The sequence below is a fragment of the Hibiscus syriacus genome, unplaced genomic scaffold (genome assembly GCF_006381635.1).
Source record: "Hibiscus syriacus cultivar Baekdansim isolate YM2019G1 unplaced genomic scaffold, ASM638163v2 tig00110783_pilon, whole genome shotgun sequence".
In the NCBI taxonomy this organism is placed as follows: domain Eukaryota; kingdom Viridiplantae; phylum Streptophyta; class Magnoliopsida; order Malvales; family Malvaceae; genus Hibiscus; species Hibiscus syriacus.
In genome coordinates this window covers 2,300,524-2,326,825 of record NW_024062861.1, presented here as the reverse complement: position 1 = coordinate 2,326,825, position 26,302 = coordinate 2,300,524, and the positions used below count along the sequence as shown (strand labels likewise).

At 33.1% G+C, this 26,302-nt stretch overlaps 1 protein-coding gene and 3 pseudogenes across 1 annotated transcript; 1 reads left to right on the top strand and 3 right to left on the bottom strand.

The window, feature by feature from the left end:
* Positions 1-456: 456 nt before the first annotated feature.
* LOC120140340 lies at positions 457-4,397 on the bottom strand (annotated as a pseudogene).
* Positions 4,398-4,581: 184 nt separating this feature from the next.
* On the bottom strand, positions 4,582-6,292 carry LOC120140210 (AAA-ATPase At2g18193-like). The gene is made up of 2 exons (XM_039155224.1): positions 5,270-6,292; positions 4,582-5,176 (listed from the first exon to the last, which is right to left on the bottom strand). Exons 1-2 carry the CDS (start codon positions 6,254-6,256, stop codon positions 4,658-4,660), a joined length of 1,506 nt encoding a protein of 501 aa, XP_039011155.1. The 5' UTR covers positions 6,257-6,292; the 3' UTR covers positions 4,582-4,657.
* Positions 6,293-10,782: 4,490 nt separating this feature from the next.
* On the bottom strand, positions 10,783-16,419 carry LOC120140339 (annotated as a pseudogene).
* Positions 16,420-21,664: 5,245 nt separating this feature from the next.
* On the top strand, positions 21,665-26,029 carry LOC120140338 (annotated as a pseudogene).
* Positions 26,030-26,302: the final 273 nt, after the last annotated feature.

Here is a 26,302-nt window from a genome sequence, read left to right as displayed (position 1 = left end):
TTAAAGCTATATTAACCTTGATTAAGCCTAAATCAATTTGGAAATGTTTCACCTTAGAAGTTGCAGAAGAAATGGCTGATTATGATTACAATATATTTATAACAGAGACCAAGAATTAAGGGGGGGAAATGAAGATTACCACTCATGACATATCACCTACATTCATCCAGGGGACTTTAATTTCTTCCCTTTGTATGCCCTGGATTCAAACAGGGGAAATACAAAAAATATGAAAATTATATAGTTGAAATGTACATTTCCATGTGAATGTGGTCAAAACTTTACACTTTCATGTTGTGTGTGGAACGAATGAAGACTAGAGTGCGTTTTAGGGTGGCTTTACAGAAACGAAAAGCCGGCACCGTGTTCCCGAGCAATCTTGTTGGCTTCCAGCTTTTCATTGATTACCAGAACTGGGATACCAGCATATCAATTTCTACTTCATGTCAATTATACTGTTCATAAGCAAAACAAAGAAGAAAAGCAAAAGATTAATGGGGAATGCTATAGTCTTAATAGCTTACCAAGGTCTTCTTCTTTTTCTTCTTTTTGTCGAGGTACGTTGCGAGCTCCTGTTGTTGCGCAAACGAGTCTTCTAGAACCTGGAAATGAAAAAAAAAGCAAGGGGATTGGTGACCAATTTAAGTACAATTCTGCATCTTCTTTCTACATGTTCCATAAAAGATTTTGTAAACAGCAATGCCTTACCTTCTTGGTTGCCATAAGCTCCTGCTCCAAAGTATCTGCTCGGGTTAGCGCTGTATTCAACATTTCCTCCTTATCAGGGGGCATTGCTGAAGGTTTCGTGTTAATAACAGTTAATCTCTCTTCCAACTCCTCCATACGTTTCATGACCGACATCAATTCTTCAGCAGAGAGGGCTGCTTGTTGGGCTAACTCGGGTGAAGGCTGCTGGCTCCTAGCCACTGTGTCTACACTGTCAACTTGACGCGAGTTGCTGATGGCATCGGTGGGTTTAATGGCATGTTGCGTGTCACTTTCATCATAGCACCAATTCCCATAACAAACGTCATGACGCCGGTGAAAAAAATGAGAGCTAAGCCCATCAGGAACCCTGCAAGCTTCTTGCCTAGAATCTACCCTTGGAACAATAGCCAGCTCATTACCTATTATAATTTAGTTCAGAAACATCGACACCGTAAGTACCCGATCCAAGTATGTGCTTAAATGAAGTATGATGTCCCTGATACTCAACTACATTGAGGAACATTCAGAGAACACAATGATGCTACATTATGTTTGCATGCGTGTGTGACTATTAGATGTAACAGTCTAAAAGTAGGGACATACCTCTAGGTACGATAGCAGCATTTTCATTCTGCGAAGGCAAATCAACAGGATTATCAACCACCGGGACAACTTCCTCAGTTTTGATCGTTTGGACCTGTGAGATTTATACATCAGAAGTAAGAAAAATTGGGGGGGGGGATTGTGATTTTCACAATACATCCACAAAAAAACAGATTTTCATAGTTGCAAAAGAAGAAAACGTGGAAGCAAATAAATTCTATGCTCAAGATAATCTACAAACTCAACCACTTTGTTGGTATTGGACATTGCATCCTCTAAGGGTTCTACATATTTTACGAGTTGGATCAACTTCGCGGTCTATGCTGGTACCACTAGATGCTAACTTAAAGCCTGTAAGAAGGCTGCTAAACTTACATTGTCATTAACAGGAGCTGGTAGCTCTGGAGGTTGTTTCTCTCCTGCATCTGGGACTGGAACAGCCTCAGCGTACGAGGAATCTCTAGGCTGCATAAACCGTGACACAAACTACTCAGAATAGACAATAAACACGAAAGATCTTCATAATTCAGGGACAGATAAACATATAGCGGGAAAAGAGGAAGAGGCAGGTGCTAGCTCATAAAGCAAGTCGAACCTTTGGGACTGCAGGCTCATCCTCTACAGTTGTTTTCTCTTCACTGGTTTGAGCCTGTGATTTCTTACCTGGTTTATGCTGACCATTTTGAATCATCTGCAAGTCAAAGAATCAGTTAGACTATAGCAAACAAACTATACAAGAGAATCACTATGACTGCAACTGAGAATAAAAAAGATGGTTGTGCTCAACCTTCAAAATCTCCGGGTCCTTCCATGGGCCCCTATCGGAAAGCATGCAGCCTCCCTGATCGGCACAAGTGCAAGTAACTCCCAAAATGTCTGGCAACTCGCTGATAAAGAGAAACAATAGGGAAAGAAATATCAGGAAAAGAAGAAGCAACACAAGGAAATTGTTTGGAACAGTGGATAATATTTTTGCTCTACATTCTAAGCTAGGATTGGATTTACTTAGCATCAATTATTTCGAGCAACTTGCTTTGAAATTTGTTACCAAGAACCTGGTACATAAAAGATTATACCGATTAGATTCAATTGGTCAAACTAGAAAATTCAGTGAGAGGAAGTGGATGCTTGCATTGATCTTGGCTGTGGTCTTAGGATCAAGGAAAGACTTAACAGTGTTCCACAACATTCTAAATACAGAACCAGCATTGATGATGAACATCCGGTTCAAAGTCTGCAAGAAAGGCAAAATTTTGCAAATCTCAAATCCATCATCTAATGTTAGAAGTCACAACCAAAACAAAAACTTGTCTATCAAGAAAATCGGTACCTCGGGATAATTGTCTCCATCAACCTTCTGAAGAAGAGTGATGAGGTCCCTAGCAGCTTTGGTGAAGCTTTTAAGACCCTGTGTCATTAAGCCAGAGGGCATTCTCATAAGTGATTTATATAAATATTGTATATATTGTAGGAATACATGAGTTATAATTTTGAGGAACTTTGGTCAAATTCTTGTATCATATACATAGTGCTATTGTTCCCCTTACCACACCATTAACATCCAAGATGGTTGTGCTTTGGTCAATGTGCTTCTTGGAAGCAATAGTGCAAGCTGGAAATTTAAATTGGAAGGTCTTCTCAAACTCCCTCACATGTTGAGATAACGATCCATGGTGGTGACTTGCAGGAGCTTGGTTGCATCTACTAGGCCTATTCTCTCTATATACACCGGTCGTCCGTCCATATCTACTCCATGGTACCCTTGCGGATAATATTTCAAAACGTCCTCTCTCACTGAAATCAAAGTCCTTAAACAAATATCAGAAAACAGAATGGAACTCAGCCACAGAGTCATTTTGAGGATACATAAACAAATTGCAGAATCACAATACATCCAAAATCGTGCCGGTTCCGAATTCCTTCCTCCAATTAAGCATATCAGACCACATTTGTTTCGTTTTCTCAAGGTCAAATCTTCTGGCCTTCAAGAACCTGCATTATCAGACAACGTAGTTTTCTGCTTGCCTCAGCAAGTTGTTCATTTCAATGCATATACTACAGCACCAAAGATGAAACAGGATAGAAACATACCTGAGCATCGTGTGATAATCATCGTGTCTTTCAGGCAGCAGATCCTCCACTATAAGCGCCTTACGAAGGGCTTCAACGGACTGTGACTCCTCGGGATCCCGACCATCGTCGATTTCAACAGATATTACTTTACTGCTCCACCTTTTCCTTGAATTCCTGAACCTATTAGAGGCTGTTTTCTTGAATGACTCCCTTGTGCTTTTTCCTTCCTCTGAGTCATCAATTTCTTTAGAACAAAATCATAACATTAAATACAGTTAAAAGAACTGAAAATCATCCCAGATGTTCTCCATATATTAAGACAAAATTTTAGATACCATCATGTATATAAAACCAGAATATCCCATTACAACCATGCTCCAAAAATTCATGCAAATGAAACATCTAAACACAAAATCAAAACATCAACAATGTACCATGATTCATGCCCTACCATGATTTTGAGATGGAATATCAGACATGATCAAGGGAAGGCAAATTCAATCACTGTTATATATCTAAAGTTCCTCAAAATGCCTGCAAATGCTATAATATTTTAATATGACCGCCAAAGCATTCAAAGATTAAAATGAAGAACACTAAAATTAAAACTAGAGAAAGAATATACCTCTGCAAAATGGGAGGGAGGATAACATAAGAGAGAGCTTTTTTTCTTCTTCTTTCTATGGGTATTTTTAGCGTCCTTCGAAAATGGCGGGGAGACGGATAATGAAGGGGCATGACAAGGCATGCCAATAAAAGAAAGTTTATTTTAATGTTTTCTTGTTCATGTTTGTAAGAAAATAAGAAATGGGTCAGTTTGCTTTCTTTATTTGGAATTGGCATTTGCTTGTCATCATCTTTCTTTGACCAATGGATTGACTTTGAATACGAAATTCAAGGCCTTTCCATAAAAAACATAACAAACGGCAAAAACAAAACCATACCAGGCTTTGCCTCTGTCGAGTTTTGGTTTTAGACTCTTTGTTTATGAGTTTCAGCACAATATCGTTCATGTATTCTCTCTTTTTCTTCCTGTTAATTATGCCTGTTAGGCTAATGCTTTGCATTTGACTCGTTAACTTGGTTGATGATTGCTTAATTCTTTGAGTAGAAGAGATATAGAGGGAGCTAAAATTAACGAACTAAACAGCTATGACGAGTAGATCTTTTTCGGGTCGATATAAACTCAGCTTAAAATCAATTTAAATGGCATAATTTATTCATAATTCAGTGATTTGCATTGAGCTAATTTTGGTAGAAAAAAATGCAGTGTTTACATTCTTCTCAACCCAATTCTTCCATTCACCATTCTTTTTCTGTTCACCATCTTTTGATCACCATCCGTTTTCAATCTCTTAACTCTTGATACTATTTCCTTCAATCTTGTGATGGAGGAACCAACTCCACCACAATCTGTTGTTTCATTCTTGGTTTCATCTCTCTTGCGTTTGAGGAACTCAACAAGACCTCGAAGAGCAGCATCAGCATCATTACTCCTCATCAATTCCTCAGCTACCTCCGCTGGGGTCGCCTCTGTACTTTTGAGCAAGCCATCAATTTCTCCAAACAAAGGGTTATGTTTGCTGCCGATTCCCAGATAATTGGAAGCTAAAATCCTGAATCCTGCAGTGGTGCAGTAGGACATGTTGATGTGCAAGTCCATTCGACCTGGCCGCAACAGAGCAGGGTCGATTCGGTCCTTGTAATTAGTTGTGAACACAATAATTCTCTCATCCCCACAGCTTGACCACAGTCCATCGATGCAGTTTAGTATACCAGACAGTGTCAACTGCTGTAAGTAGCATCAAGGAGACAACAGTTTAGTCCACAAAAAACAATGTCTTTTACTTTATGTTCTTTAAATGTTGTACTAAAAATCTCTTACCCCAGATTTAGCATCATGATGTCTGTTTTTGTTTGTAGGTTGTCGTTTAAGAACCTTAGAGCTGCAATCAATGTCTTCAATCAACAGTATCGACCGATTACTTGTCGACAGCAGTGTCCTCCTTAATTCAGCATCAGAGTGTACACTCGTGAGCCCCAAGTCATATATATCGAACTTGAGATGATTAGCCATGGCGGCAACCAAACTGGATTTCCCAGTGCCAGGAGGACCATACAGCAAGTAACCTCTTTTCCAAGCCTTTCCCACTTTCTTATAATACCCTTGCCTCTTCAAAAACATCTCCAAATCATCAATGATCATCTTTTTCAGATCTGGCTCCATAGCCAAAGTATCAAAAGTAGCTGGATGGTCAAGGATTATTGAACCCCAACAACCCCTTCTTTCATTATCATCTTCACTGAATGGACATTGACGACTATAAAGCTTTATCGCCTTGTCTTTGTTTTTTATCTCCTCGGCTTTGAGCAAAACGTAGGGCAAGTAAAAGTTCAAAACTTTATCTTTGTGTTTCTTGTTGAAGATGATCTCGAAGTAACTTTTTTCTCCGTATGGAGGCTTCTGTATTTTTGCAGAAACAAACCTCCATGTCAGTCGAACATCTTCGAAACGATCGACTACTGTTTCGCCGTTGTCGATGGCGATGGTGAGGTGGTTTTGTTTCCTGGTTTTGCTGACTTGGAGCCGCTCCGTCTTGGGGCTGATCCTGGTGCTGAGATACAGTTTGGCTGCTTCGTAAACTTGGTTCTTGCCCATCCCGCATCGCTCGTCGATGGCGAGGGTGAGGTCGGAGGAGAGAGGAGCGAAGAAGTAGCGGCATGTTTTGAGAAGGTAGGATCGGAGTGGGTGGGGAATGAGTTCGTGGGCCATGGATCGGACCAGCATCATGGAGCCTGCAAAGGAGGCGTACGAGGAGAATAATGAAGATGCTGTTTTAGACATTTCTGAAGATGAAAACATGGCGACCATTGAATGAAGACTCGAAGTAAAGTGTTAGGAGATTCAAGGTCGAGCGGGTTGATCGAGAATCCGGCGGACTGGCTTTGTTTTATAGGCAATTACAATAAATAAAGCATTGTTTATAAAACACAATATTTCTCGAAATAGACCTTCATAATTGTTATAAAATATTTGTAAGAACAGGAGCTACGTGACATAGTAGCTCACTAAAAAATATATATATAATGTTTTAAAAGGATATGTTGAAAATCCTGCTGCAATAATATTCCTCAAACGACTCAAGCTGCTTACACACAAACGAAAATATCTAAATGTTGAACTTGCAAAGCGCAATAATATATAGCCGATCTAAAGCTGCATTATAGATCTCATGAACAAAAGTATACTAGCGTATATGATAATTTGTAGAAACCACAGAATAAAATTTATCTGAAATACCCTATAAAACTAGGTCTAAGACAATCGAAAACTTTATGTTGTCGCCTTATTTAGGTTCTTTACCGAAGTTCAAACACATGAGAAATGAAGCTCAAAAGTTTTTCTTGGTGTCGAATCTCCTTCGAGTCCAATAATCTCTTTTTGAAACCCTTCATTTTCACTTAAATCTTTTCTAAAAGATGAGGAAATACCTCTTAACGAAGCTCTACCCTTTTCCTTTTCTCTTGCTCTCGTTCCTTTCTTCTTCTTCTTTTGGTTCGAATCTCTTCGTTTTTAATGTCTTTTCTTCTCTGAATATTGCTCTCGATTTTTTTTTTTTATCTAAAGCTGCATTATAGATCTCATAAACATAAGTATACTAGTAGATATGATCATTTGTAAAAAAAAAACAGAGAAGATTTTTTTTTCTGAAATACTCTATGAAACTAGGTTTAAGAGAATCGAAAACTTATTTGTCGCCTTATTTAGGTTCTTTACCAAAGATCAAACACATGAGAAATGAAATTCAAAAGCTCTTATTGGTGTTGAATCTCCTTCGAACCCAATAATCTCTTTTTAAATCCTTCATTTTCAGTTAAATCTTTTTTAAAAGATGAGGAAATACCTCTTAACGTTCCTATGGAAAGTGTAACTCCTAGACCTGATTTGGACGTTATAATTAAATCTAGGCAGTTACATATTGTATTTAGAAATTCTTTTCATATTTAAAACAACGTTAAAATCTATATAATAGTATAATATGGAATTAGTCATAAGAAAGATTCATATGTTTATATAAATATATATCAGAAAATCGTATAAAACGCATATAGAATAAAATACTGATAATATAGATATACCAAGAAATAGGAGTAGTCAGTCATCCTGATGCCAAGTATTACTATCTGAAAAGGTTCAAATTTACAGAATGAGGTAAATAGACCAGTGCGCTCCTTATGGTGTATAAAAATATACATATAAAATACTTTAGTAAAAAAATAGTTTATTTAACATGTTTTAAAAATATGAACATTACCCCTATCCGATCACCAGAATGTGTAGGTTCTTCAAAACCACACACCCATATGTACACCCAATAAGGGTATTTTACATATAGCATAAGGATATGTGGTAAGAACTTACCATGTGCACAAAGCAAAGGATCATGCGGTAAAGTTACAATTCATAGACTATGTCTTATATACTTCCTCCAATAATACTCCAATGACAGTAATACATATGTATGTATTCGACTGAAAATGGTAGTTTAGTCAATTAAAACATGAAAATATTTCATAATAAAAAATCATATACAAAAATATATTAACCAGAGATCATATCAGAAATATACAGTAAATTATATATTGAATAAACAATATTCATAAAATCATGTATCGTGTCGTAAAAATATTCAGCATCATCATAAATCTAAAACAGTTTAGATAAATATTTTAAAACAATAATGTAACATCATCAGGAAACACACTTGTATCTGTCTAAGTAGTCTGATAGGGAAGCCTACTACTAAGTCTGCCGATCACGATCAGCGGCAGTGCTAGATCGAGTAACTCTCGAAGAAAGCGGATTGAGCGGATCTAACGGACGGGAAGCATCGGATCTAATTAACCCTCGATCGGGGGAAACATGAGTACCAAGCTCCGTTCACAGCGGTGAACGGCGGAGAGCTCGATTTCGCAATGTCGAAAAATTGATTTTCCTCACCCCTCACAAGCCAGTGTTAACGGAGACAAGATGAACATCGGTAAACTCGGGACAACGTAAGGAACACGATCGTACGGGAGGTGTAGAAAACAGAACAACGGTCAGAGACGAAACATCGATTGAAGTTTCTTGTTAAAAGAGAAAATTTTGAAGAGAGAGAATGAGGTTTTCAAATGAGAATTTTTTTGGATTTAGGGGTTATATATTCTTTAAAAAGAAAATTTGTAAAATTACATCATAGGTCCTCTAGTTTTAGTTACTTTTGAATTTGGATATAAATTTAATCAAAATTTCACTTTGGTCGTCGAATTTAATTAAACTTTCAATTTAGTTCTATGAATAAATTTTAAGAAAATTTTAGGCCCTAATTTAGAGTCTGACAAAATGCTCTTGGGGAAATCATATATATACACGGGACATGATTTAATTATATAGTGTAAAACTTTTTAGTTTTACAATTTTTTATGATCGTTGGATTAGGGGAAATCAAATGTTGAGATTAACAGTAAAAAATGTGAAGATATTCACTGAAAAAAATAAAAAGTTAATCTTAACCTTTGATTTTTCCTCATTTAATAATTTTAAAAGCGTATAAAACTAAAAATTTTATATTAAATATAAGTGAATATTAATCCTATATATAAATTAATATATATATATATATGTTGCTTTAAAATGTAGGGTCTTTGCTTGTCTTTATCCCAGTGCCATTAATTATGAAGTGTCTCGTTCCTATTAATTTATTTCAAACAGCCAATATTATCCAAACACACCTTCCATTTCCCTTCCAAAGCATCTACACAAAGGCATTTGCGGAAGGGAAAGGCATCCAACAAACAAGCAACATTTGGTGGCTTCATTGGTCACATCCACAAAAGTACCCTTTGAGTGACTATTCTTTTAAAATAACCATAAATGTGAATTCTTTTAATATCCATTATCATTGAACTTATTAAGAGGCACCATTAGTTAAAAAAATTATTTTCTTTAAATGTCATGAATTCGAGCAGTATATTTATAGTATGTATGCTATTAATTTCATCCCAAAATATACATATATACTAATAACATCTCTTGTTAATAAAATCGTTAGGTCAAGTTATATTATCATATGTTTAAAAAAAATTAAGTTAAACTATATTGAAACTAATTATATATTTGGATAAATTTGGAGATAAAATTGAAACGTTTAAAAGTTTGATGACTAATTTAGAAAGAATATCATAATTTAGGGATAAAATTAAAATGTTTAAAAGTTTAAGAACTAATTTAGAATGTGAGTCATAGTTTGAGGATGAAATGAGAATATTCAAAAGTTTAAAGATAAATTTAAAATGAATGTTATAGTTTAAGGGCATTCACTCATTAAAAATCATATGTTTGAAAAAAATTATCTTTCTCGTACAAAAATTTTCTATTAATAATATATATACGTCCCCTCTAGAAAATATATATCAAAATCCACCGTTCAAGTTCACCACCTATGAGTATTTGGAGCTATGTAGAAGAAAGAAAACATGAAAGGTGACGGTGGATTTATAAGTAAACAAGAGGGGGGAGCCAACAAAGACTGTTGAAAACGAAAATGTTAATTTGTCTTTTCCAGAGAAAGAAGTAAAACTTGAAACAAAATGCTAGAGTACCTAAAAGGAGAAGATTTACACTAGTGTAGATGGCCATAGATGAGACAAACAGTTTACTTATCACTAGTGTAGATGATCTTACGTTGAGGACGAATTTATAAAATTCAAAAAAAAAAATCATCAGTTACTTATCAATTCTAAAATAATAATTTGTTCATGACACAATTACAGTTTTTTATTTTGTTTATTTTTCTCGATCGATGCTAATGTATATATTTTGCATTAGTATATTTTTCATGACATCTTAAAAATGATGTCATTTCCTATGGAATCCTGCTCCCTATGCATTTGAAGGGGTCATATACAAATGACATTTTGTTGTGTACTATATTCTGAATTCGTCTTACTGCTGTACACTGCTATAACTTGAGAGAAACGACAGCATAAAATTTTCATACTGCCTGAACATGTTCATCCTCTTTGTTCTCGTTAATCTTTTGAGGCAACCTCATCACCTTTACCCGGGAAGCCGCCTGCAATTTCGCTTGTAACGTTAGACGGGGTTCATGCTGTAGGTTAGTTCATATTTATATGTTGTTTATTACCTTCTTATCAGAACCAAACTCGATAACATCGGAGGGACGGAGGCGAGCAGGAACGTTTGAAGGTACCCTAGATCTTCTCTCTTCATGGCTGCACATATAGTAGTTTAGTTTTAGTGAAAATTCCAGGAAATTTTATACTACATAAAAATGTGGGTACCTTCAAACGTAAATCGATTACGTAGAATGCATAGGGTACCTTCAAATGTAGGGTACCCATGCTCACTCTGTAAATCGATTACGAAGAATGCACCATCTTTATAGATGATTTGAGCATGAGTTCTCGATACCTGGAATAATTTACCGAAACAAAAAGGAACAAATAAAATCAACATTATTGTAGCGGAAGTGAGGAAACCATGTTAGATCCAGATTGGTGACATAAAAAATGGTTAAAGATCACCTGGGGTGAATGTATCACCAGACTTTCCTGGAAAGTTCACTTTCTTTTCACTCCTGCAATGACCATTAAGAATCAACAAACAAATAAATTACCATAGGAGAAAGTATTGCACCGTTCAACGGGATTGATTAATCCGCAGCTGAAAAATGAAACAGATGACAATGTCGTATAGTATGAACCGAACATACCCTATTACGAAAGGTTTGTTTTCGTCCCTACTTAAAAAAAAAATAGGTTGTGATGCAACTACTTCATTTCCAACTGAAAACAAGAACCACCTGCAGAACAAACAAGAGGAAATATTAGAGGCTTATAGTGTTGAAAAAAAATTGTCATATAGTATGATGAAATTCACAAAATATACGATTTATCTTCGCACTCTCCGTTAATAGTCTGCTCCAATGCATCGTTGTCTTCAAACCATGTCCGCAATTGATCACTTGCCTGAAGAAATTACAGAAAGAGATGTTTCAAATGATTTCCATAGCAACTTATGCAAAATCAGTAGGATGAATGCAGCATACCTTGTCCGACAGTCTGCAACTTAAGGACTTCCCTTCAAGTTTTGAGCTGCAAACTAGCCGGGTCAAATTGAGAAGGAAGAAGGAAAAGATCGACGCGGAAGAAAACATGGATTTTCAAGGTCTAACCTGTTACCACCTAGGACCCAACTGAGCATTAAGGGCATTGCTAAGTCGATAAAAAAATCTGCCACCAACTCTTCAGGGATGTGGTATCCGAAATTTTGTCAAAAACTGTAAAGCAAGTTGATTGTGCATTGGTTTCTTGACTTTAAATCATTTTCACTTGAACAAAACAGATTCTTACCCATAAGGAACCTAGCCCTACACCTAGATAAGCCTTGTATGTTGAAGCCATGATTGCTGCCATTCTTGCCATTCCATGGATAATTGCAACTCGCAGTATTCTAGCTCTCTCATAGCTTTGAAAAAAATGATTCACATTGGAGAATAAATTTTAGATTGCAGGAAATTAGATGTATCGGATCGGTGACATATAATGCAATTTGGGGAAAGAGATGTTCATAACATGAAGAAAGCATAATAAGCATTCTGCATAGGAAATTACAGTAAAAATCCAGATTTTGTTGTGTGAATCTTGAATATGCTAAATGATATACTACCTCCTTAAAGAAGAAACAACATCAATAGGAGCTCCTGACTCGACACCTTGCTTCCATGCATTATCAATTTCCAATGCTAATTGGTAACTGTCCTGGAAAGACGATCGAGTAAAAAAGTGCATAAATTGCATCCTTCTCGTTACAGGGAAGAAACGGTAAAACGCTATTGAAATAACATGGTTTTATACATATTCAAGTTTATCCGGGTCTAGAACTTGGAACATCATCTATTCTATTATATACGGCAATGCTTAAAATCATACCTCGATGGCCATGCATCCCCCTTGACCCAAATTTGGCTGCATTGCATGGATAGAATCCCCGAGCAAGGTTACACGCCCCCTTCCCCAAGTTAGTGAGGGTATGCGGTCATATATGTCCCCTCGAAGAATTGCATCTTCGTCAGTAGCATGTAATAAATCTATCACATTATCACACCAACCCCCGAATATGTTAAGTAGCCTTTCCTTTTTACCTGTAAAAAAGGGGAAGAAGAAGATAAAATTAGAATATACTATACCGACTTCTGAAACTAACACTCGGATCCTATATTACATTGGGCGCATTCAAATACGAGCATTTCTATTAGTTGAAAATTTAGCATAAAGATGTATGCATTTGAAATGTAAGCCAAAAAACAAGCATTTGAAGTTATCTACCCTGGCTATCCACACCGCCAGCTGGCTCATTGTGAAATGCATACCACTGCTTCTTTCCAGCACCAACAGGAAACAAAGTACTGCTTGTGTCCCAAAAATACACGGCACCTTCACAAGAGAAGTTTCAGCGTTAGCAACTACAAGTAGCAAAGCACCAATGGCCAAATACATTCCAACATATCACAAGGCTTAACAAGAGAAAAAAGTGGAACATACCCAACAGATTCGATATCAGCAGGCACAAAATCTGCAATACCGGTATAGCAAGTGTATCCAGAATATACAGCGTCCGTTGGTCCAAATAAGTTCTTCCTCACCTGGAAAAGGTACATTAACAAACTATAATACTACAACGTTTCAAGGAACAGCTTACTGGAAAACTTTGATAATCAATTTGTCAGCGTCTTAACACACAAAAAGACTATGTCATGCTCATACAATAAACTAAATAAAACGGTACCTTGAACGATATTCCATCAGCTCCAACTAGAAGATCGCCATCATAGCGCTCTCCATTTTCGAGAACCATGGTGACCTGAAGAAACACAGAGGAAAATAACCACCTAAGATTTTCCTTTAGCAAGGAGGAAAATCGCAGTATTCTAGATCTCTCATAGCTTTATTATATGATCAAATTGAACTGAACGGAAGTATAATATGTATCCAAAATTCAGAAACGTCCGAATTAATGTAAAAAACTCTGAAGTGATCAGGATAGACTTGATGAACTAAATAACCTTAATAATTGAAGATTAAGTAAGTGATTTGGATAAGTCTGGAAATATTGATGAACTTACATGTTGTACTGTCCCTAAGAGTTATGAACCACGAATTAAAGTACATCGACAATTCCCGATATTGTTGCAATGTGAAAATGAAAAAAAAAATCATTGAAATATATGTTTGTCTTCTTAAGATCTATTTAGCGATAATTCCGAAGATGATATATGGACAAGAATTGTTTGTATTAAAGAGTGAATACCCTGTAAGGGCAATGAATTGATGCATTAGTTATGAAAGTTGTTCAACTTGAGTTATTTCATTCCGTAGATCGACACAGATTGTAAATGTCATGAACCTTCATTTCTCCCTTACCCCATTTGGTTCAATTGGAGTTAAAATCCTGATAATTCAATTCATAATCTTGAATACCCCTGATGGTTTGAGTAATATAACCACTCTCCATAAATCTGAATATAGAATTATTTTGTATAAAGGTTTATGAACACCTTCCTGATGCACCTGAATTATAGTGAGATTCTAAAGTATCAACTTTAAATGTCTGATTAGATCCATTAGTAATTCATCCCTTCAATTGGACTTTGTTCCTCGAATCTGGTCAAATTATATAAGTTTCACGTGTTCCTAATAACTATTCAGCGCTTTTGAAAAATAATTGGATCCTCTAGTGTGTTCCACATGTACTACATAACGGTTTTATATGTTTTGAAATGAGTTTTGACTAAATTATTGATTTACTAGTTTATGAACCATGACAACATGATATGTGTTCTCTGATTATGGTTTTTACCGAAAAATATAAATTATTCCTAATTTATGGAATCATGGAATTTACTGGTTTATGAACTATGGTTTCCTGTTTTCACTGGTTATACTTGAATTGTTTTATGGGGATATTATCTGGGTAAGCTGGAGTATGGAGGTACAACTCTGATCAAGCTGGTAAATCCTTATGGACCTAAAGTGATCATTGGGTAGGCTCTCAGGCCCCAAGGCACTCCCTTAGGTTAATCATGAGACTACTTTATGGCGTACAGGTGAAGATCAATTATATGGTTCATTTCATTATCATGGTTATGAGATTTTACTGGATCACAGTCCATATATTATGATTTACGGTTAAAATCGATTTCTACTGATTTTTATATGGGTAGGATTATGGAGTGTGTAGGTTCATCCCTGATCCAGCTGGTAAATCCTTATGGACCAAATGATACCCTTGGGTAAGCCCATAGGCCCCAAGGTATTCCCTTAGGTTTGCTCATTTTGTTGTGTGCATAGGGTAAACCCTTATGGATGCAGTTCTGGGAAACTGCATAACGGTGTTTGGTTGGAGGGTTCCACTATGGTTTTGAAAAATATGTTGTAAACAATTACTGTTTTAAAAGATTATATCTTTCACTGGTTTTGGTTTGAACATCCTAGACATCATATACGATCTCTTGAAAACTTGATACTATGAATATTTCCTATGAACTGAGATCTTCAAGGCTTCTACTCAATGAACTACTAGTGAAACCCTAGCTTATCCCGAAAACCGGTATATGTCTGTTTAAAATAAGGAATTTTATGGTTTTTCATTTATCTGCATGTCCTGTAGCATCAACTGGTAGTATTGTATTACTGAGCTTCCTAAAGCTCACTCTATTACCCACCGTTTCAGGTTAAAAGAATTGTACCAGTGCAGCTATCAACTTCAGTAGGGGAGTTCCACCGGCGTTGCTTGTAGAGTACGGTGCATGTGATTATGGGGCATGTAGGTTGTAATTTGTTTTACATATGAGTCTGAAATTTGTTTTATTTCTGAATACTGGTAAATTTTTATGTTTGTATTTATAAATTGATTTTATGATTTTACATATTTTAATAAAAGTTTTAATTTTTATGAGATTTTTATGCTGGGTCGCTCCAGTGGCCCTAATGTGACACACCGGATAGGATTGGGGCTCCCGCATCGGTCTGAGGGGGTTACAAGGTGTGTTGACACAAGAATTAAGGTGAACAATGCCTTTTTCCTTAAAGAAATACCCAAGAGTTTTATTCAAATACCTCGATCCCATTGTCACTCCTTAGAATTTTGATTTTTGTGTCAAATTGGGTTTCAACTTTTTGATAAAAACGAGACTCAACCTCATATTTTTCTCTCATTAAGAATACCCATGTTATCCTAGAGTAATCATATATATAAAAGACACAAACCACTTATACCCAGAAATACTTTTCATAAGAGAAGGGCCCTAAATGTCATTATGGGTGATGGAAAAAGGTGTTGATGGTTCAAATTTAGCTGCAATATATGGTTTTCTGGTGTGTTTGGCTATTTGACAAATTTCACAAGAAAATAAAGATGGATCTTTATTTATAAATAAGTTTGGTAACATTTTGGGAAGATGGAAAAAACTAAGATGACCTAATCTAGAGTGTCATAACATAATTTTATTGGTATTGAGATTAGAAGATAAAACTAGTTTCCTAAGAGCACTGGATAAGGCATGATTTTGAGATGCTCGACCTCCAAGGGTGTACAATCTTTTGCCCAACCTAGCACTGCCAATCACCCTCTTCGAGCCCTGTGCCTAAAAAATGCAACCACCAATACTAAACACAACATTTCAACAAAAAATATTTAATTAATTTACTGACTGACAACAGATTGCATGCAAGTCTAGGAACATAGAGGACATTATGAAGTAGTAGCTTTTTGTTTAATGTAACAAAACCACTCCCTTTGACTGTAGTGAGAGAGTCATCTGCTATTTTGATACAAGCTGGTAAGCTACTTTCACTATATTCCTCCAAGAGATTAATATTTCCTATCATATGATCTGATTCACCCAGGTCTATTATCCATTGTATTGAGGAAACATATGGATTACTACATTCAGTAGCAGTATAAGCCATATTGGTAGGCTTGGCTATCATACTGTTCAAAATCTGTTGCAGCTCCTCTATTTGTTTCTTGCTAAAACTGCTTGATGAATCATCTTGAGAGGTAATATGGGCCTCCTTTTGAAACCTGGACCGTGTGGGCTGCCAATTTGCTGATTTTCAGCGTAGCTTCCAACATTGATCTATCATATGGCCTAGTTTCTTACAATGTTCACACCAGAGGTGATTTTTCCTCTGATGATTCCTAGAGTTGAAACTGGTGACAAGTACTGAAGCATTTGTTCGCTGAACTGATGGCACCATCAGAGATCTTTGGCTTTCCTCCCTCCGAATTTCTAAAAAAACTTATCGGACGAAAGGAAGGGGTTTGGTAACAAGAATCATTCCTCTTGATCCATCGAACGCTTCATTCAGCCCAGATAAAAACTAAAATAACTCTCATATGATTTGTCTGCTTGTTGTAGAAGTTGTTGTCTTCCTGGCAATTTCATTAATTCTTTTCATATAAGTTGATTTGCTGCCAATACTTATTGAGAATTTCGATGTATTGTACGACAATAAGATCTCATTGTCTGATATATTTAATGTGGTTCTCAACCCCAAAGAGCTTTGACATATTGTCAGCACTGGAATAAGTATCTTATGATGCATTCCAAATTTCTGCAATAGTTTAGTACAGCATGAAATTCTCCCATACTTTAGTAATCATGGAATTTATTAACCATGACATTATCATGGTATTTTCACTCAGCTATGTATTGTACTTTGGGTTTGTCTCTTCTGGAATCGTCATTGAGTTAGAAATATAGGCGATTTTCCTTCTTCCTGTGATATATAGTCGTATGGACTGGGACCATGGTAGGTAGTTATTTACATTTAGTTTGTAGAAGGCTATCGGTGAAAGAGAGGAATCTGAAATTTGAAAATCAGATTGAGAGGGGTTGGTCTGGGAAGTGATTTCAGATGCTGATGGATCCATATTAGCTATGGAAAAAACATAGTTGAACAGGAATTGATTTAAAGAGAATAGGAAATTGGATTGATCGTTCTAACTCAATACCATGTAGAAAACAAAGTAAGTCTATGTTATTTCATTCTTATTTTTCAGTAGGATTATTTTTCAGTAGGACATATTACATCTTTATATACAAATTATGTCTCTAAACTATAAAACTCTAAGTTAGGAAAGATACTAATCATAAGAGATATAATCCCTTGAAATAAGGGATTGAAAAGCAGAAAGAATAATTATAGAATCTCTTAACTTAAGGGATGAAACAACTCATTTATATAGTTCCTACAACCTTACACTTACATAACCTAAAATTTCTATGGTTTCACCTAAGGCTGTAAAATCAGGTAATCGGACAGGTTTCAGTCGGATCCTGGCGGGTCGGGTAAAATCAGGTACTGTCAAGTCATGTCAATTACTCGGATCAGGTCGGGTACATGTCAAATTAGTTTTGGTCATTTTCAGGTTGATTTGACACCAGATCTATATCAAGTTCAGGTCGGGTCATTTTCAGTTCAGATCGATGTTAGTTCAGGTCTGAAGCAGATAAAGACCAGGTTAATTCAGGTTCAGGTGGACTTAAGTCGGATCTCGTTCAGATCAGATCACATCATTGACAGATAAAATTCAGGTCGGATGTTTACCGGATATGGATTGAGTTCAGGTCAGGTCATTTTTATTTTTGAATTAATTATTTTGTCATCTTTCATGATTGTTGAATTGCAAGTTGTAATTGTATATGATTTCGAGTAAATTACAAAAAAAATCATGGATCAATTTTGTAAAAAAAATAAATTTAAGGACAAAATTGAAGAAATGTAAAATTTTAAATAAAATTTTAAAATATAAATTAAATAACACACATAGGTAAGGGACCAAATCGAAATAAATTTAAAATGTAAAGTTTAAATTAATATAAAAAGGCATAAATTATACATATTTAAAAAGTTATGGGTCAGTTACAAAAATATAAATAACAACTAACAATGGGTCAAATGAATATGTAAATATAAAGTTAAGGACTAAATTGAATACATATAAAAGTGAAAGACTTGAAATTGAAATAAATTAAAAAAACACAAAAGGATGAAATCGAAATAAATGCAAAATGTGAAGAAATAATGAAAAATATAGTAAATTGCATTCATTTAAAAAATTGAAATTTTTTATAATATATAAATATATATAAAGACAAATATATAATATATATAGTTTACATGTAGTTTATTAATAAACTATGTAATTTATATATATAAATATATAATATATAAGATTTATGTATATAGTTTATATATATAGTATATTAAGTACGTATATATTACTATATAAATAGTTTACATTAAAATTATATAGTTTTTATAAGCTGTAAAATTTATTAATGAACTATGTGTAAACAATATATAAACTATATAAAGTATTAAAGTATATAATTTATATTAATATAATATAACTTTATATATAAACTATATTTATATTATAAGCTATATATATAAATTATGTATAAGTAATATAAGTAATCTATAGATTATATATATATATATATATATATTTTATAGAAATTCTAAACCCTAAATTTTATAAACTATATATGTATAGACACAGTTGATAATTCATATATAATTTATATAAACAATAATTTATATAAATTATATATATATATATGAAACATTAACCTATAGTCTATAAACAATAGTTAATATATGTAACCTATAGTATATGTATACATGTAAACTATATGTAACTTATATTATATTTATGTATAAACTATGTATAGTATATATAAACTGTATACATATATATAACCTATATATATATATATATATATATAAACTATATAAAGTAAATTACTTATATAGTTTATAGAAACCTTAAACTTTAAACTCTAAATCTTAGATCCTAAACCCTAAACTATATAAATTATATATGTATAACACAATTGATAATTCATATATAGTTTATATAATCAACAGTTTATATAAATTAAATATGTAACATTAACATATAATCTATAAATAATAGTTAATATATGTAACTTATAGTATATGTATACATGTAAACTATATATGTAACTTATAGTATATATATGTATAAACTATGTATAGTATATATAAACTATATGTATATATACAATCTATTTATATGTTATATAAACTATATATATGTAACCTATAGTTTATAAACAATAGTTTATATTAGTGTACTATATAATTTATAACTTATAATATATAATTTATAAACTATAGTTTATATTAATATACTATAGAGTATATAGTTTATATTAATGTTAATTATCTTAACTATAATTTATATTAATATAGTATATAGTTTATAAACTATACCATATTAGATTAGTCCTTGATGGTGCACTTGGATTGATGACATGGCTTCATGAGAGCCATTAGATTAAATTTCCCATCCAAGGGTCCATATACATTTGTGTTTTTTCACATGGATCCAAGAAATGGCTACCCTTGGATCAAAGCTCATCAAGGGTGTAGATTTGTTGTGTTTCTTTTGCCTTAGATTGATCATGTGGACTCCTCAAAAGATGAACCAAATTAAATACTTTGTCTCTTTTTGAATTTCAAAGCAAACTTCCCCCTAAGGCAAAACCGTCGACTAGAGCATGTATTTAGGGATTGTTATTTTTATTTATATTTGTAAAATGTACATAGGCTAATATTTGAGCTTTGAAAAAAATAATGTAATGTACTAGTTATTGGGTTTTATTATTTAAAAGAAAAAATGGGCTAGCCTATTTAATATGGACCCACTAACATGCAAACTATATAGTATATACTATGTAACATATATAACATGCAATATGTAACACACTACTCATGTTGAAATTGTCATTTTTTTGGAAATAGTTACTCATGTTAAATTATGTTGGTAGCTTTAAAAGTTGCCCGTAATTTAACAATGTTGACAACTATTTCGATACAAATGCTCAATGAAGAAATTTCTGGTAGTAAAGTTAGGCTTTTATCCTTATAAAATTTTTGTTATAAGATATGAGAGCTTAAAAAATTATTATTTTTTCATTTTATTTGTATTCAACTTGAATAACTCAAATGTTATTCAAATTTTAGATCAAATATTATTCAAATTTTAAATCAAATGTTATTTAAATTATCAATTAAATTTATCTTTTATATTATGGTTATATATGTTATAATTGTTAGATAATTTTTCTTTACTAAAATTAAATTGTATAGTTTATATTTATATTTTAGAGAATTAATCACGTTCAATACCAATATTCATTTATTATCAAATTAATTATCATTTCATTGTCAAAATTATTTGTATTAATAATGTAAAACACCAATATAAATTACATAATAAATACTTACATTATTAATATTATTTTTTCTTTATATAAATTAAACTATATAATTTACATAAATTAAACTATATTAATTTACATTTAATCATTGTTCAATGCCAATATTTTTATTAATCATGTTTTATATAATTTAAATTTAAATAATTTTATTAATTTTATTAAATAATTTTATATAATAAGTCTATTTATTAATTTAATTATCATAATAAATATTTTATTATAATATTTAAAAATTAATCATATTAATTTTTTAATTATATCATAAACTCAAAAACTCATAATTTTATTAAAATCATATAATTTTGTCTATGGTAATATATAAGTCAGGAAAATGTCAAGTAAAGTAAATATAAGACCAAATCAATAACAAGTCGGATCATTTACAGGTCAGTTAAAAAACAGGTTAGGTTCATCACAGGTCAGGTTGAAAACAGGTCGGGTAATACTAGTTATTTATTAGGTCAATATCGGGTTTAAGTTCATATCAGCTGGATACAGGTCGGGTTCAGGCATCATTTTTTTGTTCAATTTGGGTTTAGGTCGTTCTCATGTCGGGTGCAAGTCGGGTTCAAATCCATAATTTTTAGGTCCAACTCGGATTCATATAAACACCAATTCTAACTCGAGTCAATTTCGAATCACTACAGCGCATATTAAAAATAATTTTAACTCGAGTTGATTTAAGTCAGTTTTACATCTAATTAGCTTTTTACAGCCCTAGTTTCACCAATGACCCAGTGACTTGATACCTTTGAGTTGGTATCTGTGCCAGTTTTAACACCCTTCCTATAGCATAATGATTGTAAGAACCTTTATTTGTGCTAATTTCATTTTGAGTCTGAGTTAGTTTTGCTCTCACCTTTTTACCTCTCTTTTCATAGGTTTTGAACTGATGTCATGGAAAGTTGGAAACTGTTATTTCTTGGACCAATAGCTTGTGTATTGATGTTTCTAAAGGTCACATCACGACTCATGTCAGTGAGGCCAAGTCTCAGCCTGTTGAAAAGGATGATAAGTTTTTGTCTTCCTGGATTGTACTTGATATTGGCATGGCCAGTGGTCTGCTCCTTCAAGAAGTTTCTAAGCAGGGGTATACTCTCAGAATTTCCCTGTAATTCTGGTATTTTATGCAACTAATATTAATTCAAGGTTAATACTTAGCTAAAAAAAAAGTCGGGTAAAATTAAGTCATGGTCTTTAAGTGAAACAATCAGTATTGCTCCACTGGTATCCTATAAGACATATTTTTGCTGGATTCGACAGAAGCAGATGAGAGCTGCTCTTAGTCTTGCAATTGAATTTAGGTTGGCCAAAATATTATCGGTGATAATGGATATGAGCGAATTGAAGAAAATAATGCAATTTTACTTGAAGATGGAAAAGGTTTCATTTACATATGTATGTATCAATTATGGACATCAAAGGATGCATATAAATGTGAATCAATGTAGATATATAAAGAAACCCCGGTAGTGTAACAGTGTTTGAATATGGCAATGTAGCCATCCTGGCTGTATTACTTGAAAAATCAACCATTTTAATAACCAAAGAACATTTTTCCCATTTGTAATCGCGTGCATATATTTTAGGTTTATTGCAACAGACATACCCAAAGTATCTGCAAAATTTTGAGTTTTTTCCCAAAACTTTAAAACAGTCCGATTGAATCCTCAAACTAAAGTATTGTTACAGTTAGGTCCTTCTATTAGCTGTCAGCTTTGGGTTAATTCCAACTCAGATCTGACATGTTTTGTTTCAAAATATGCATGGATTAATAAACATGTTAAGCCTTGTGATCAAAGCTGACATTTAACACAAAAACTAACAGTAGAGCAAACAGAAGGACCTAATTTGAATGACACTTTAGGTTGAAGAATCAATTGAAGGACGCTCTATTTTGGATATGTATCAAAAACTTTATGAACTGTTACAGTATTTTATTATTTTTTTTATAGTTGATTTGAGTGATCAACTTTTTCTCATTTAATTAGAGAGACCACATGTGCTCGCACTCGCACACACACCAAGAAACTGAAAAGGCACAGAAAAGAGTATTTCTGTTATTCCATTGTGCATCACTTTAGTGTTGGTGAATCTATTTAATTGTAGCCAAAATAAATAGATTCAAAAAATTTACTTAGGCCTTGGGTAAAGTTGACAATAAATTTGTGTAAAGAAACAAACATTTCTTTTTGTTATTGCTATGATGGTGCTGGTCAGGTGAATGTGCTGCATTTTTTTAATTCAGGTTCTCAGATTTAACTGGAACTGATTATAGTGAAGGGGCAATTGACCTTGCTCGAAGCCTTGCTGATCGAGATGGATTTTCAAACATCAAGTTTCTGGTACGGATGTCATTCTACGAAATCTTACTGAATTTAGACTCTTTGTTTCACGTAAAACGTTTTTCAGAAAATGTTTTCCTCATTTTTCAATGTTTGATTGGAGGAAAATTGGTTGGTCAACGTAAAACATTTTCCTGGTCAACAGAATTTCCTTTGTATTTTCTGGAAAATGACTTAGGATCTGATTTTCCGTAAGTTATTTTCCGAACTTTTCACTTCAAAGAGTAAATACTAAAAATAATTTTATTCTATTAATTTTAATATTAATAAAATATTTTAATATAATTGAAATCAAAATATTAATTATTAAAATACTTAAAATAGATTTATTAATATTTATAATAATATAATATTATATTTTTAATATTATAATAAAATAATCAATTATATTATAATAATATAAGATATTATATTATATTTTATTTTAATAATATATAATAAATTATTAATAAAATTTATATTATTTATTAATTTCACTGAAATAATATTATTAAATTATTAATAATGAATAATATTATTTAAATATTTAATATTAATATAATAATCTAATAAAATTTTAATAAAGGTATTTAAAATATACTAATTAATATTTTTAAAATATAATATAACACTATTACTTTAATAAATAAATAATATAATTTATAATATTTTTATTTCAGTAAAATATACCAATATTAATATATTTATTAATAAAATTATAAAAATAATATTTTAATAAAAAATAAATTATTTTAATTATTTTAAAATTAATAATATTAAGTTTTATGATAAATAATATTATTTATTGTATTTAATATTTGTAATAAATATTTTTTTAAAAATTAATCAACTAGTGGAAAAAAAGGTTTAAATAACATCGTAAACGTTTTCCAAAAAATGTTTTTCAGAAAATATAATTAATTTTACAAAAAATATTTTTCGGAAAATGTTTTCAGTGAAACAAACGGACCCTTAAATACAAACTGTTTTCCTCCCATTAAAAAACTTTGGTATTATCATGTTCTTTGTATGGAAGTGCTTGATTTCCATTTGAAATGAATTGATCCATGGCATCTTTATGTGTGCATTGGTTAATTGTCATGCTTTGTATATTTATTTATGCATACTTGTACATCAGCGTTGTCTTGGTTCTTAGGTTTGATTCTTGTTTAATCGTTAGAACAACCTCATCCATCTGTCTTGATTAAGACAGCCTATTTAGTTTGCTTTTCTTGCTTCTGTTGTTGAGAAACCGTTGAATTCATATGCACCCTGGGCCTTTCACTTATCAACTTTCTTATTTTTATATATTTGTTTGATCTTTGGAACTTTCTTAACCTCATACGGGGTGCTATAAAAAATATAGAATGGCTTGGGGATGTTAGGGCTGACCATGCAGTCCAAAAGACAAAATTGTGATTTGTCTTGCAAAGAAAGCTGGATATTAAAACTTCAAACACCCATCGAAGAGATAAGGATGGAGTTGTAGGATTCTCATACAAACATAGAGCATAAAAAAATTCCTGTTGAAATTGAATTCCTACATAATTGATCACTCTCTTGGTGCTCAACTCTTCTAAATGCAGCACCTAGGCAGTTGGCCATTTTCATTTGGTCCTTAGGTTGATGATATTCTTGAAACAAAGTTGGATAGACAATTTCAACTTATCATGGATAAGGGGACTCTCGATGCCATTGGCTTGCATCCTGATGGACCGATCAAAAGGTAATAGCGATTCCATCTCCACTAAAATTTCCTATTCACCTTCTGTTTCCTTGGTACAGCAATCTGTATAATGAATAACTGATCATAAAGAGTTCATGTCCATGCAGATAGAATCTCATGAATTGAGTCACACAATTTGCACTTTTGCATATGATATGCATTAGTTAGTTAGCCCCCCAACTGCCCAGCACCCACACACAAAGAAAAGAAGTAGCTTTAGCTCCTACAGTTATGACTTTCTATCTGATCACCTTTTTAAAATTCCTTGAACTTTTTCCTCTTGCAGGATGATGTATTGGGATTCAGTTTCAAAGTTGTTAGCCCCTGGTGGAATATTAGTAAGCACCTTACAGGGTTGTTTATGGTTTATATTTTATTTTTTAAAATTTGTCTGTGAAATGAGAGCCATTGCATTCAAAGCTTGAGTTCAAGCCTAGGTTTCAACACTGGCTTGTTTGTCTACTTGAAGTTCCTCGAGTTTGAGCTGGAACACTCTTTAACAGAGATAGGATGAGATATTCTTAAACTCAATCCGGAATTTAGCTTTGACAAGGCTAGACTACGTGTGAGAATTTCAAGTAAAAGAAATATACAGTACTACTTGTGTTACCAGGACTCAAATTCGTATATGAGTAGGTGTTTGACATAAGTAGTTTCAGTTCTTTTTCTAAGTTTTTCTATGCATTTGGCGGGCCATTCCTCATACCCTTGTCCAAAAATGTGTCAGACATGAGTACTTGAAGAAAAATGAAGATTCAGAACAACATAAAGAGCAACCTTAACCCAATTTTTTTTTAATGCTGTTTGTAGGTGATTACATCTTGCAACCATACAAAAGACGAATTGGTGCAAGAGGTGGAAAATTTCAATCAAAGGAACGTTACGATATCCCAAGAAACACAGAAAGACCATCCCCTTTTCGATATCTGAATCAAGTTCGGACTTATCCAACATTCATGTTTGGTGGATCTGTAGGATCGCTTGTTGCCACAGTTGCGTTTCTAAGGAACTAAAGTTGAAGGATAGATTTTTTTTTTGTCATGAACCGACTTACATGTTGATTTGTTGTGGTTGAAAACGGTTTAAGTATCGGGCGCATACAGATTGGTGCTGGATAAATATCGACACTTGAAACTTTCATTTATAGGATTCTTCTTTGATGTTTCTTTCCATGAAAGATACTGGTGTAGCTTGTGGTGAGAGAACGTTAGGCAATTGAATTGGTTTCGTCTGTGGAGAGATGTACTTTTTGTTCATGATGTCCCTTGAAATTAGATTTAAAAGATTACATTATGGAGAGACCCATTGTAAAATTAAAGTTTTACCATGATTATAATTTAACAGATTCAGTAATTAAAATATGATATAAAACACATTAAAATAAATTATAGGTAATATACAGATTTTTGGACCAAATGTGTAAAGGTTGAACAGATACTAACTTGAAATCCATAACACTTGACCATTATTGGTTTGATTGAAAG